Here is a 15,114-nt window from a genome sequence, read left to right as displayed (position 1 = left end):
GATTCAACTTTTGCAGGAAAGTTTTTTCCCCTCACTGATCTGTTCACTCACTGATCACTTAATCAAGAAAGTGCTGCCCCCCCCCCAAACTGGTCCAAAAATGTTGGCTCCTCATTTTGAAGGGTCACTCTTCAATTGATTGGCAGTGGCTGCCAATTTATACCATTCAGAGTGACTCTCACAGATGTCACCCACAGAAGCCTTTTGCCATGGAACAACTGCATGGGGTTGGGGGCCTCAGTGTTCCCTTGAGGAGCCCTAAAGTGCATGGGAGAAGCAAGATGCACAGGCAGTGTGTATCTTGTTCACTTCACTATTACACATTATCAAAGATCTGTCAGTGGAAAAATAGAAATTGATAAAATGTTATATTCATAAACATCTGTATTTACCACATAAAATTAAAATTTGCATGCCATCAGACTGATGCATCTGATGCTAGGTACTTTAATGCCTATAAGGTCATGCTTGGCAAAGGTTCATATCCTTAACCATACAGGGCAGTATGTGATCTAAATGTACGAGGGTCGCCCAGAAAGTAATGCACAACATTTTTTTTCTTCAACAATTATTTATTGAACACAATTAAACTTACACACAAGAAAGAATGATGTTTCTTCTACACTCCCTATTTTTCCACGTAATCTCCGTCCAGTTCTATGGCCTTCCTCCAGCGAGACACAAGGGCATGTATGCCCTGTCGGTACCACTCCTTGTTCTGGTCACGAAGCCATTTCTGCACTGTGCGAATCACCTCTTCGTCATCCTCAAAATGTCTTCCGCGAATGGCATCCTTTAATGGCCCAAACAAGTGGAAGTCTGAGGGAGCTAGGTCAGGGCTGTAGGGTGGATGGGGTAACACAGTCCAACCCTGTTTAGTGATGTGTTCCGAAGTCCTCAAACTTGTGTGAGGCCGAGCGTTATCATGTTGAATCAAACATTCACCTGGGTTGTTATGGCGCCGAAGTCGCTGGAAGTGCTTCTTGAGTTTGGTTAATGTCTTCACATAAACTTCAGAATTAATGGTGCTGCCTCTTGGCATCACATCAATGAGTATGACGCCCTCACAGTCCCAAAACACAGTGATCATGACTTTACCGGCGGAAGCAGTTGCTTTGAATTTTTTCTTCTGTGGAGATTGAGGATGACGCCATTCCATCGACTGTCGTTTTGTTTCGGGCTCAAAATGGTGAACCCAGGTTTCATCACCTGTCACAATCCTGGACAAGAACACTTCCCCCTCATCTTCAAAACGTTTCAGCAACTCAGAAGAAATGTTTTTTCTGAGAGATTTGTGGTCCACCGTAAGACAGCGCGGAACCCATCATGCACACACTTTTGAGTAATCAAGAGCACGGATGATTGCATCCATACTTCCTTTGCTAATTGACAGCTTCAGTGCCAACTGCCTAGTCGTTATGCGTCAGTCCTCGCGAATGAGCACATCAGCAAGCTGCGTCTTGTCAGGTGTGACAGCCGTGGATGGCCGCCCCGAACGCTGCAAATCTTGGAGCTCTGCCGAACCGCCTTCTAATGGCCTCACCCTCTGTGCCCAGCGACTAACCGTACTTCTGTCGACTGCAGATTCTCCATAAACTGTACACAAACGTTTGTGAATGTTCCCAACAGTTTCTTTCTCTGCAGTGAGAAATTCAATGACGACATGCTGCTTGTAACGTACATCACTTACAGACGCCATTTTGAAACACTGCTGCAGCTACGCTATCTGTCTGAAGAAACCAAAAATTTGTGTGCGCACTCCTGAAAATTCAAATAATGTATATCTAAAGTTTCGCATTCGTACCATTACTGTAGGCTGAAAAAAAAAAATGTGGTGCATTACTTTCTGGGCGACCCTCGTATAACTTATCATAGTACTATTAAATGCAGACAAATATGGAACTTTAAAGTGACAATGACTTCTCCATCCTTGGAAGTGTCATCTCTTAATCCAAGATTGATATAGCAATTACCTTATCAATAAATTGGACATGGTAAGTAATGATAGATCTTTTTTGATGTGTCCAGATGATTATCTGTCCACCCGAGTCACTGGCCACAAGAAATCAGTTTTGATAACTGTGTTTGCATTTAAATTAAGATCCTTCTTTTTGATCATTTGAATACTTTTGTCCATTAGTGGCAACCAAATGTTAGTGTCCAATAGAAAATTTTTCTCTGAATAAAGTAAAAATATGTTCAGTGTAAATATTTTGTAAAGCAAGTGATTCTAGACAAGATGATTGTTCTCCAACAAATGAGGGAATTAGAAAATATGCCTGTGGATAAAATATATATTGAGAGATTTTTTATAATATCTTATATAAGATATTGATATAAAATGACATCTTTTATATGTAAAAAGGGAGACCTAAGGCCAGTGATGGATTTACAACATTTAAACACAGTCATACAGTCATACAAAACTCTGAATTAGCACTATTCACTGTTATCACTGTTATCTTAACTCTTAACTCTGAAGTGATAATTCAGAGGTTAAACCTTCAAGAAACAGTTCTGGTTTGCAATTCTAGAATTAAAGGAGATGTATTTCCATTTATCTGTTGCAGTTAAACAATCTCAAATTTCAAATTGGAAATAATTTGCCTGTGCACCCCCCAAAAACTATGCAAGACAGATGCTTTGGTTAAACTGGGGTTAAACCTTATTAAAATCAAATCACAGAGACAAGATCTGCAGCAGACAAAGCCTTAAAAACTTCCACCTTCTGTATGGATAACTAAGGGGGAGACATCAAATGACCATCTGCTCCCCAGGATGGGCATTCCCAGTCTGGTTCAATACTGTCACAATCACTAGATGACCCAAGCTTCTCAATACCAACCCAACTGGTTAAGGCACCTAGAGTGCACCATCTGCCCCAAGCCAGAAAGCCCCTGCAGTCCAAGCCCAAGGGCTCACCAGCCAGCCTCCCCAAGTTAGCAAGTTTCTAGGGATCATTACTGGCTCACACAACAACTTTTGCTAAACTCTGCACACCAAAATCCCTATTCCTCCCTCTCTGGCACTCGCTAAAACTGCTGAAAGTGACCACAAAGGTATAGAAATGAACTACCAGAACCAGATGGCAGTTTGGGGGTAGGTTAACTAACTACCCACTCTGGTCAATCAAGAAGGAAGCAAAAAATTCCTAACCTGACCCCAGGTAGCAACCAGCTAGTCTCAGATGGTGTGAAGTATTGGCAGGGGTCAAAAGCCAGAGGCAAACTGTGGGGAAATCTTCATAACACTGTTAACACTGTTAACACCAACAGTCTGCCAAGTTCCTGCCCTGGATGCAGTGCACCAATCATCTGTGTCTCAGGCTCGTACTTTTGCAGCAGTCGCACCAGCAGAATGCACATTCCACTGGCAGCAAGACCCATTAGGATTGGGCCATTAGATATATTGTAGCTAGGGAAGTCATGAGCACAAGGACAGTTCTGCTCATTTAAGGGGTCTTGCATGAGCTGAATGCTCTGTCTGTTAATGGAAAAAGCTTGTGTTCATGGAAGAGTTCTCAGTGGAAGTAATGCTAGTCAGGATGCTACCAAATATGTTTGTGGTTCTTTTTCACCCCAAAGGAGGAATGACCCAGAGATTGGTAGGGAATGCTTTTTTCAATAGAACAGAGGCAACTTTCTTTGTGTGTCTGTTGTTACAAAGGGTCTTCTTCCCTACTTCATGTCAAGAAAAGAGATATACAGACTTCCACTAGTTCCAGATTTAATTTCAATGAAAAAGGGTCCAATTTTACATTACAGTTTGTGATTCCTTTGCTTTTCAGTGTGGGAGATAACGCATTAGAGAGTGAGCAGTGGGCTTATGAGAGAGATGAGATATTAAAATTTCCTAGAAATTTTTAATGCAAAAGCAGAAAGTGTTCATTGCTTGGGAAGCAGCATGGTTTACTGAATTACATTAAAGACAAGTGGTGTAAGTTCTGTAAAGGTTCATTTAACAAAATTTCTTCTAATTGAGTAAGAGAGAAAATATCAGTCCTTTTATATGCCTTGAAAAAGCAATTTTTAAAAGTTTAGTTTGACTTAGTAAGGAAAACCTTTTTGAACTGATGATGGTCAGAAACATTTTACATTGAAGAGTTAGTAGCCGTTATGTGGGTGAAGGGGTTTAGAAACTTAGTAGTAAGGTATTTCAATTTGCTCAAGGCAAGGGGAAGGATTTGGAGCATTCTTTCTCCTGTTATGTCTCCTGTACCACACACATACTGTTCTGGAGGCCCCTCAAACCTCAGGAGTGGTTTTGTAAAGAGGGCAGAGAGAAAAGGAAGGAGGATAAAAGTTATATATCTGATAACAAATACAGAGATCCATTCATCATACTTTACTTTTTATGCTTTGTCTTTAATTATACTGTGCTAATTTCAATAGCTGTAGTAAATAAAAAGAGAATTGCAACAGCCTGAATTTTAATTCATGAAGAATTTGTTACAGACTGTATCAGCATTTTCTATGAATCATTCCATCACATTACCCTTTTTTATAGTCATTTGTTGTGTTCTAAAACAAAACAGTATTTATTGTGATCTTGCTTTCTTTTTTCTTCTGTCATTCTGGTATGTATATGTGCAATAATTTTCATCAGTCAGTTATATTATAAAGGAAACAAGAAACAAAATATAACTATAATTTTAATTTTTTTCCTATTGATTTTGATGAAATATGGTGGACAACAGTTTAATTTATTTTAATTGAATTAGATAAAGTATAGCTAGTTCCTTAATACTATTTTATAATCTAATGTAGAGTTTTCAGGCAGGCCTTTTTTTTTAAGCCCATTTTAGTTTCCTTGAAAAGCTAATGTTTGTATCCTAGATTTAAACTTTGTTAATGAAAACAAAAAAAGAATTGACTTATATTGGAAATTCATAGAAGATTGAGATTTGAGAAAAGCATATTCTTCCATGGTTATTGTTATTTTAAAAGAGTAGTTTATTAAAACTATGAGATGTATGGAAACCAAAAAGAAAATAATTTATTCTAAAGTATAAAACCTAATTTATTATAAAGTATAAAACCTATTTAAAAATTTATACCCTGTCTTCCCTGCCAGTAACAGGACTCCCAGGGCAACTTACAGTAATCATTAAAATACAACAAAAAACCATTTAAAAAGACAAAACACAGTAGTCAGCAATAATATTTAAAACAGTAAAAAATGTTTTAGCATTTACTATTAAAATATTTTAGCATAAATATAGCAGCATCAATAATAAAAGCATCTAAAAACAGACAGCATCCCATAAATTAAGCAACCAACAACAGAAGGCCAAACATCATCCAATGAAATGTATAGACTAAATAGTGTCTCCTATATGTCATCCTGCTTTGGAAATTATCAGCCCTCAGTAGAATGTGCCTTCTGTTAAAGAAGACTGTTTCAGGACAGTGGTCTTCAATATTTTTTATGCCTTCCTCTGACCAGCCATCAGCTGAAACAACCAGCCCCTTTTCCATATTGCTCATCCCCACTTCTAGCGCTAGTGCCAAGGCCCGCTTCGTTCCCAGGTGCTATCACTGCTGGTTCTGCTGGCAATGGGGTGAGGCTCTTACAGGTGTGACTGAAGAGTTCCTCATGCCAGGGGACAGGTGCCATAGCAACCTATACAGTTCTCTTTCATGCTGGGCTGAGGTGTTGCTGCTGCCACTGCTAGGGAAATCAGCTTAGACTACTGCAGGCATTGCAAGAAGCCCACATCATACAGAGAAACACTTGACTACTCTGCCACATGGTTAGCCACAAAATAGCAACCTCTCCCACCAGAGAAAATAGATAGCAGTGGCACAGGAGAAGAAGCAGCTGTCTACACACAAATGAGGGCAGGAGAAAACAACCCTCACACCCCTAGGAGCAGCAGTGGGCATTGAGGGCAAGCCTAAAAAAAGCAGGGTCCTGAGGGAGGGAAGCTGTAGTGCTGTCCCCGCTGCTTCTAGCCACACAAAACTTAGGGTAAGGTGCTCTGGAGCAACGGTAAAAGTGGCTCATGTGGCCCTCCAGCACAGCTGGTGGGAATTAAATGGTTAGTCAGGGGCAGTGGGAGGCTGTCCAGGGTTACAAGGTTGACCCCCAGATGGGCTTGACCCCAGGCCACTGTAGCCAGGCAGTAGCAACCCCAGAGGCATGGGGAGGGGTCCAGGCAGGGAGGGACCCAATTTCCTCACTAATTGGCTCCCTGCTGGGATGTCCTCAGCTTTCAGAAAGCTCAGGTGCTCTTCTCTCACAGCCCCCACAAACCACAAATGAGGCCTTGCGACCCCCTTGGGGTTATGAATTAAGGTGTAATTCAAAGGGTTGAAGAACACTGACATACAGCAAGGGAGGGAATGGGGTGCAGCAGTTGGAAGGATTAGTGAAACTTGTACGTCTGATGAATTTAGGCTATAATTCAAATGATTTAACAAGTATTTATAATTTATAATTGACAGGTGGCAGCAAGATGCTGAGATGGCAGTTAGCATAAATGACTTTGAAAATGATTAGATTAATAGATGGAGGAGAGATCATTATTAAGTGCTAGCCATAAGTACAGATTTCACCTGAACAGTCAGTATAAATCTGACCATCTGGTTGTGGACATTAACAAGGGAGGAATGTTGTAATCTTGTTGTGTCTATGAATCTGTGTGTAGCTCATTGATTACTGTCACATACAATATTGGCCTAGATCTGTTTTTCCAACCTTTAGGAGCCCATGGACTACTGAGGCAAAAATTGGAATAGTTGTAGACCACATGCAGCCTTCCCACCACTCCACTCTATCTCTCCACCCCCCCTGCACACAAAAAATACAATAAATTTGTAATAGGAAAATTTATTAGAGATTTATTATTTACAGAGAAGATTTTTGGGTTATTGCTTTTGTTGCCGGTTGCAGCTATGGGTTCACTGCCCTCTTTGGTGGTTCTCTCTGGTGGTCACTGGGGAAGCATTTTCTGAGTGAACGCTCCCCCATGGACCACCAGAGAAGGCAGTGAACAGACACAGTTGATACTTAAGTGCAGGCAGCTGGCGGTCCACTCTCCACCCTCTCTGATGGTCCATTGGGAACTGCTTGCTTTAAGAGACTCTGGAAGTGATAGAAGGTGATCTTGTCTTTTTCCTAAGACCTCACAGACTACTTCTCAGGGACTCGCAGACCACCTGTGGTCCATGAACCACGGGTTGGGAACCAGTGGCCTAGAATGGACCACTGATCTAACCCAGCAGGGCAATTTGTATGTTCCTATTCAAAACCTTTTTCCTCTATCTCACCTTTGTTACTCCTTTGTTGCAACAATATTACACTTCTGCACATTAGTCGATGTAAAAGAAAATGTGCAAAATTCGCATAATCCACATAATATTCAAGCAACTGATAAGGCTATAACATGTCCTAAACTTGACTCATTTTATTATTACTATTTTAGTGGCTCTCATTTCAGTCCCAAATGCATTTACTTGGAAATGTATTATTTCCAATTTAATTCCAATTATATTATTTCCAATTAATGACTTTAATGAAATTTCCTTTCAATTATGTGTGCGACAAAAACTTTTTTTCTTTTTTAGAAATGTCAAATATACAGAAATTTGTTATTTTCAATCAATAAAATAAATTGTAAGTTGACTAGTAAAGTTCTGCAGAGTTTTGTTGTTTCAGCATGGTACTTTATCTGCCTGAATAAATTCATCATTTGCGTGCTAACTGTAATCAGTAGTGACTTTTTTCTTTTTGCTGATTTGTCAAAGCTAATGAGAGCAATTATGCAAAGCTTTATTGCCCCCTTTTTCATTGAAAGAAGGTAGGCTGAATTTATTGTACCATTAATACTCAGAGCTAATTCCCACTTGCACCATGGTCATAAACATTTTTTTTCCTTTTAAGATAATATTTCAGCTTTGTATGATGAATATTCAAGCAATGTTTTTTCTTGTAGTTTCTTCTTGTAAAACATCTGTCTATCAATCAGACTTTGAAACAAAAATGAATTAGAGTCCTTTGCATTTACCTTTCATTGATGAGCATACCTGCTTTCCTGATTTGTTTTAATTCTGCCAGGATCTCAAGGATTGTGAAAGGCATTCAGTGAGCTTAACAGAGCTTTAGACTTGCTTCTCTGGAACAGCAACATCCTTCCCCCTGCTTATGCTGCTTAACAACACAAACTGCTTTTAAAACTGGTAGGAATTTAAACAGTTTGCTATATCGCAGTGGTTCTCAAACATTTTGCACTGGGACCCACTTTTTAGAATGACAGTATGCCCAGGACTCACCAGAAGTGATGTCATGGACAGAAGTGACATCATCAAGCATATTAAAATAATCATAAATAAAGTAAAACAAATAATTAAATAAGGGGAAGCCAGCCGTGTTTCACCAAATGAAGTTTTTCTGTAGTCTGCCTGCAATAACATCCCCCCAAAAGTCCTACCCAGTGAAAGTAAGATTTTCAGCCAGTTTGAGATTTTCAGCCCTACCCAGTGCCCTGTTCAATTTCCTATATTTAAATCATATCACTATCAGAACCCACCTAACTTTACAAGTCTAAAAAAGAAAAATAAATCACCAGCTCAAGCCTCTGTTTTATTCTTTCTTTTTGGGGGGGGGGGGGGGCTGCCTTCTGAACCATTTGAGCTCTGCTTTCATCAAATCGAGTTGCCTTGCATTCCTCTTTGCTTGACCTAACCCCAAGCGAAGGCACGTTTGCTTACTCTTGAGTAAACATGAATGTGTAGTTTAGTTTCACTTTTCATAAGGCTCAATACATTTGTCAGCTTGGAGGGAGGGACTTCCTTCTTGTGTGTCTTTTGGAGGCTGTGTTCTCATCAGATCAGGCCCATTCTGGTACTGTTGGATCCCTCTTCCTGCCCTTTCCAATGGAATAAGGCAAGTTCGCCTACTCATAAGTAAATGCACGATATGGCTCAGTTTCACTTTCCATAGGGCTTCATGCATTTGCCTTCTCAGCTATCAGTTTATCAGCTAAAGCTTTGTGACCCACCAGCAATCAGGTTGTGACCCACCATTTGAGAAACCCTGCTATATGGCATGGTCATAAGCTGACCAAAGAAAAAAGGGTATAATTTGGTTAGTGTCATGCGGACTCTTCACATGAGTGAAAACAGCTCTTTAAATTTCAGCTATACATTTTAAAGCATAGAGGGAGACTTGAGCTCAGCACAGATATTAATATAACATCCAGCAGAATTACGTACTTTGATGGGTTGATGGACCAGAGTATGTAGGTGGTATGATGGCCTCTCAGATTCTTGGTGGCACCTCAGTTGGTTGTACCAGCTATCTTTCACTAATCACATTATTTAGATAGACCCCACAGCAAATATGCTGACTTGTTAAAGGTGTGGACTCCTCCTATAGATGCATGAAATATGAACCTATGAAGCTGCCTTTTACCGAGTCAGATGGTTTGTCTAAATACTCGTAGGTATTGTTTGCACTGACTGGCAAAACCTCTCCAAGGTTTAAGGCTGGGATCTTTCTCAGCTTTACCTGGAGTTGAATCTAGTTACTTCTGCATACAGAACAGGTCCTCTACTGTTGAGCTGTTGCCTCTCTGCTAAATCAGCCCTCTCCTAATGCCGTATCAATCAGCACTTGAACTCAGTGACATTTATTTCCTTTATTTTGCCATTATGCATCCTTCTTCATTTTGGGTTCAAGACAAGTGTTATCTCTTATTAGGAATTGTATTGAATATATACTCTAGCTGAAATACTGCTTTTTAAGAAAATATTCAGAAAGAGGATCTCTGTTTCAAATTAAACATTTAATAATTTATTCCACTTTATATAACCATTAGTATAGAGTGATCCATTTATTTAAATTTCTGATATTATTTTCACATTTTCTCATGTAAGAAATTCCTCAGTAATCTGCTGTTTCACCTGCATATTGTACCCAAAGGGCACACAATTTAAGTGTCCTTCCTTTGATAAAGTATGGCACATTTTACCTCTTCATGATCAGGTGGATTTATTTGCTATACTATTCCAGATCTGACCATATGAGAACCCACACTGCCGTCACATAAATGTGGCAATTTCCTTTTGCACTTACATAAGAACATAAGAACAGCCCCACTGGATCAGGCCATAGGCCCATCTAGTCCAGCTTCCTGTATCTCACAGCGGCCCACCAAATGCCCCAGGGAGCACACCAGATAACAAGAGACCTCATCCTGGTGCCCTCCCTTGCATCTGGCATTCTGACATAACCCATTTCTGAAATCAGGAGGTTGCACATACACCTCATGGCTTGTACCCCATAATGGATTTTTCCTCCAGAAACTTGTCCAATCCCCTTTTAAAGGCGTCTAGGCTAGACGCCATCACCACATCCTGTGGCAAGGAGTTCCACAGACCGACCACACGCTGAGTAAAGAAATATTTTCTTTTGTCTGTTCTAACCCATCCAACACTCAGTTTTACTGGATGTCCCCCTGGTTCTGGTATTATGTGAGAGTGTAAAAAGCATCTCCCTATCCACTCTGTCCATCCCCTGCATAATTTTGTATGTCTCAATCATGTCCTCCTCAGGCGTCTCTTTTCTAGGCTGAAGAGGCCCAAACGCCGTAGCCTTTCCTCATAAGGAAAGTGCCCCAGCCCCGTAATCATCTTAGTCGCTCTCTTTTGCACCTTTTCCATTTCCACTATGTCTTTTTTGAGATGCGGCGACCAGAACTGGACACAGTACTCCAGATGTGGCCTTACCATAGATTTGTACAACGGCATTATAATATTAGCCGTTTTGTTCTCAATACCCTTCCTAATGATCCCAAGCATAGAATTGGCCTTCTTCACTGCCACCGCACATTGGGTCGACACTTTCATCGACCTGTCCACCACAACCCCAAGATCTCTCTCCTGATCTGTCACAGACAGCTCAGAACCCATCAGCCTATATCTAAAGTTTTGATTTTTTGCCCCAATGTGCATGACTTTACACTTACTGACATTGAAGCGCATCTGCCATTTTGCTGCCCATTCTGCCAGTCTGGAGAGATCTTTCTGGAGCTCCTCACAATCACTTCTGGTCTTCACCACTCGGAAAAGTTTGGTGTCATCTGCAAACATAGCCACCTCACTGCTCAACCCTGTCTCCAGGTCATTTATGAAGAGGTTGAAAAGCACTGGTCCCAGGATAGATCCTTGGGGCACACCGCTTTTCACCTCTCTCCATTGTGAAAATTGCCCATTGACACCCACTCTCTGCTTCCTGGCCTCCAACCAGTTCTCAATCCATGAGAGGACCTGTCCTCTAATTCCCTGACTGTGGAGTTTTTTCAATAGCCTTTGGTGAGGGACCGTGTCGAACGCCTTCTGAAAGTCCAGTTAGATAATGTCCACGGGTTCTCCCACATCCACATGCCTGTTGACCTTTTCGAAGAATTCTATAAGGTTCGTGAGGCAAGACTTGCCCTTACAGAAGCCATGTATGGACTTATGTGCATATAAGTGTTTTTACACTTCTTTCTAATAAATATTTAGGCCAAAATATGCTTTGATCTGATGCTTTTCACATTTCTTAATTTCACAAAAATGAAAAATGCCTTCTTGCTGCAATATTTTATATGTATTGTGTTTATTACAATATGATAAATTATACCTTGAGAGAGCGCTCTGTTGTGTCACTCAAGATGTATCAAATACGCTATAATTCATTCTCAAATAGTATTTACAAGTACTAGCCCAATTTGTTATAACAGCCATATTGTTTTCCTTTTTTCCTACTTTGTGCTCTCTTAGCAAAAAATACCAACTCATTGTCTACGCCAGGGGTGCACAAAGTTTTTGGAAAGAGGGCCACATCATCTCTCTGACGCTGTGTCAGGGGCCGGGGGAAAAAAGAATTAATTTACATTTAAAATTTGAATAAATTTACATAAGTTTACATAAATGAATGTATTAAAGATGAACTTATATGAATGAATGATGGTCTTGCAATAGCTCAAGGCCTATAAAGGGCCTTGCACAAAACAAGGCCAGCCTTTCCTTTGCTGCCGCTATTGCATCACAGACGTGAAACAGCAAGCAGTGGAAGAAGCCCTCATCCCACAGTTCTCGCGAGAGGTCAAACAGTCGCCCTCACACTGAGAGCAATTGCATTGGGCCAGTGTGGGCTACAACAAATCTCCAGAGGGCCAGAGGCTCATTGGAAACTGGGGGCTCCCTGAGGGCCACATTGAGAGGCCTTGAGGGCCACAAGTGGCCCCAGGGCCAGGGTTTGGGCACCCCCGGTCTACATCAGAGGTGTCAAATTCATTTCATACAGCAGGCCAAACAGCATTCATAGTGCCTCCTGAGGGTTGGAAGTGTCATCATTAAACAGATGATGGCCAGAAATAAGCAATGTTCTCATGTAGGAACTCATTAGCTGCAAATGACAGAAGAGAAAATATGCAAATCTTGATTATTTCTTCAAGATCTGTGAGAGCCCAATTATCACATGACTGCTCTTTTAGCAGTACTGCTTCTCCCAATGTGTCACTTTGCAGTTTGGCAGCTGAGAGGTGCTCTGCTAAGTGACACTATGGCAGTACAGGCAATGCTGGGAAAGCCCATTATCACATGGGTTGGATAAAGGGTTCCTGCACCCGTAGTCTAAGCAGTAGATTTATAGAATAGATCACTGAAACAGTTCCATTAATTCAAAATTAATCATATTACTTTTCTAGTTTAAAGTATAGAAAAAGTGGAGTCGATTCTTATATAATAAATTAGTTTATTAAACTGCTCAAGCTTTACTCTTCAATTTTTCACATAATAAAGACACATTTAATTTTACTGAGGATTTTATGGAAACGTTTATTAATAATATATGCAAGGCGTCTTGTGCCCGTTTCTGATTTTTGGAGCATGACCCTGTCCATTTAAATGTGTGGCTCTGTGTGGGCAACCATTTTAAGAAAGGGAACAAAGTTACCTGTAACTGATTTTCTTAGGAAAGTATTGTCCACATAATGTTCCACTCTGTACAGCAAACAGGTGAAAAATATTTGCAAGGCATAAAAGGTGATTTTGAATTTAGGGAAGAGTACAGATACACTCATATTATTTTTCCACCACTTGGTACTGTCTACAGAGTGCCTGTATCACTTTTCATCAGTTCACTTTGAAGGGTTCTTTGTCCCTATAGCCTATTTTCATGAGAGCTGCATTTACCCAATATGTAGACTCTATGTGGACAAACTCCTCCAAGAAAATTAATTACAGGTAAGTGATGTAATTGTTTTGTGAGTAGAGATGGGAGATTGTGATATTAAAATGCTGGGGGGTGGTGGTTTCAAACCTTTCTCAAATCTCAGAAAACGTTTGCATCTGGGAATGGGCAAAGGTTCTGTCCAATTCTTGTTGTGCTCTAAGCACATCACCATCCCTAAATTGACCTGCTTTTCCTTGAACCTGGGAGTCAGAAATCCCTTTTTCTCTTCTGTTTTTCTGCTGCAGAAATTCCCAACATTCCCATTTTGTGGGCTCCAGAGAGGGGTAAGCAACATCTTCAATCCCAGCCAATCATTTCTAATCCAGTTCTTTGCTAGTATTTTGGTTTGTTTTGTTTTGAAATCATTATTAGAAAAACTTTTAGATGCGCTCCCATTTTTTTTTTAATTTCCTTGTGGATTCTCATTTTTTAATTTTGTTTATAGGAGGGTCCCCAGGCCTCCCTCAGGCACTAGGGCTCAGCCTCATTTCCATTTGTGTGCTGTACTCTTGTGGATTTTCATGATACACTATGTTGACCTAATGCTGTTTTTAGATGATGAGCATCCAGATTCCAGGGTTCTTTACTTACACTATTCTCAGTTACTTAAAAAGTGGTCATTCACTGCCCTGACAACTTGTCAAGAGCTTCTCTTTCCTCCTTGTCAGCAATATTATATGACTATTCATGGGCATTGCCCTTTTGGTACTCCGCATAAAATGATATGGCATTCATTGCTTTCTTTCTGCTTTGTCTACTTGCTGACTGCGTGGCATTGCAATACACTGTTTTGCTGCTTGATTGCCTGGAATGGTCCACTTCAGCACTGATTGCCCAGCATAGGACTACCCAAGGTAGTGCCCATGACCTCTTGCTGCCATTTGTATATGACTGTAAATGGGCAGCTACCTCCCCTGGATTTCTTCCCTTTTTTGACTGGCTAGCATTGCTCCCCTGCTGCTGCGTGCATCTGCTGACCATGGAATTGCTGTACTGATGCTTTGTGCACCTGCTGATTTATACTGCTCTCTCAACTTGTTGCGTGGCTGTCTTTCTTTCCTGCCTTGTTCGCTTAACTACTAGCTTACGTTGATCCTGTGCTGCCTTTAGAATCTGATTGCACATCAGCATTGCCATTTTATGCAATACTGCCCATCTGCTGATTGTCTGCCATTCCTCTTTTGCTTCTTTACTGCTTACTCTTCCAAACATTCAAGTAAAAATGTGAGGAAGTGAAAAATGCTCTAATCTGGCTCCAACTTGTCCTTGTTCAGGCTCACATATCTCACTTTTTAAAATTTCTCTTTTCTTTTTTCATCAGAATACTCAATCAATCCCTAGAAAGATTGAGGGGGTCTGGATCTCATTGAAAACCTCTTCTTCAATTATTTACCGCAAAAGTCTAAGATGCTTTACCAGATGTATAAAGATTAGCAACAAGGACACTTAATGTTTATTAAGAAGTTCAAATTGTACTTATTAGAATGCCTTCATTTTGGCTGTGTAAAATTGTTAATTATTTGTCCCATTTCATTGATAGTAAAACAAACTCAGGCAGATCAAAGCTTGAATCTTTTGTTCTGTTGAATAGACAGTGGTCATAAATGTGGAAAATAATTGTAAAGGAGACTTTTCTGGTTACTTGTTTAGCATTTGGCTTATTCTGTCCCAAATCATATTGCTATTGCCATGTTAGTGAAGGAGACTAATGTGTAATGCTCATTTTACTAATTTCAAAAGAAGATGCTATTTGCACTTCTGGTTATCTGCCAGAAGTATCCCTTACAAAAACAAGCAGATATTGCCTCAGTATAGGAGATATGACAAGACATGCTGTTGTGTAAAAGGGGAAGCTGATGTCACTTCATTGTTGTTGTAGATGGTGTGATTGCA

General features: G+C 40.3%; 1 protein-coding gene across 7 annotated transcripts in view; it reads left to right on the top strand.

Annotated features, from left to right (window-relative positions):
• GPHN (gephyrin) overlaps positions 1-15,114 on the top strand; it is a 464,667-nt gene that overhangs the window by 235,344 nt on the left and 214,209 nt on the right. For 3 of the 7 annotated variants that reach the window (XM_066612402.1, XM_066612400.1, XM_066612403.1), the window contains exon 5: positions 13,467-13,505. The exons of the other annotated variants lie outside the window; for them this stretch is intronic. In XM_066612402.1, the coding sequence (XP_066468499.1) occupies positions 13,467-13,505 (39 nt within the window). The remainder of the gene's footprint in view (positions 1-13,466; positions 13,506-15,114) is intronic. 7 annotated transcript variants of the gene reach the window in all.

The sequence above is a fragment of the Tiliqua scincoides genome, chromosome 1 (genome assembly GCF_035046505.1).
Source record: "Tiliqua scincoides isolate rTilSci1 chromosome 1, rTilSci1.hap2, whole genome shotgun sequence".
In the NCBI taxonomy this organism is placed as follows: Eukaryota; Metazoa; Chordata; class Lepidosauria; order Squamata; family Scincidae; genus Tiliqua; species Tiliqua scincoides.
This window is presented reverse-complemented; position numbering and strand designations above follow the sequence as displayed.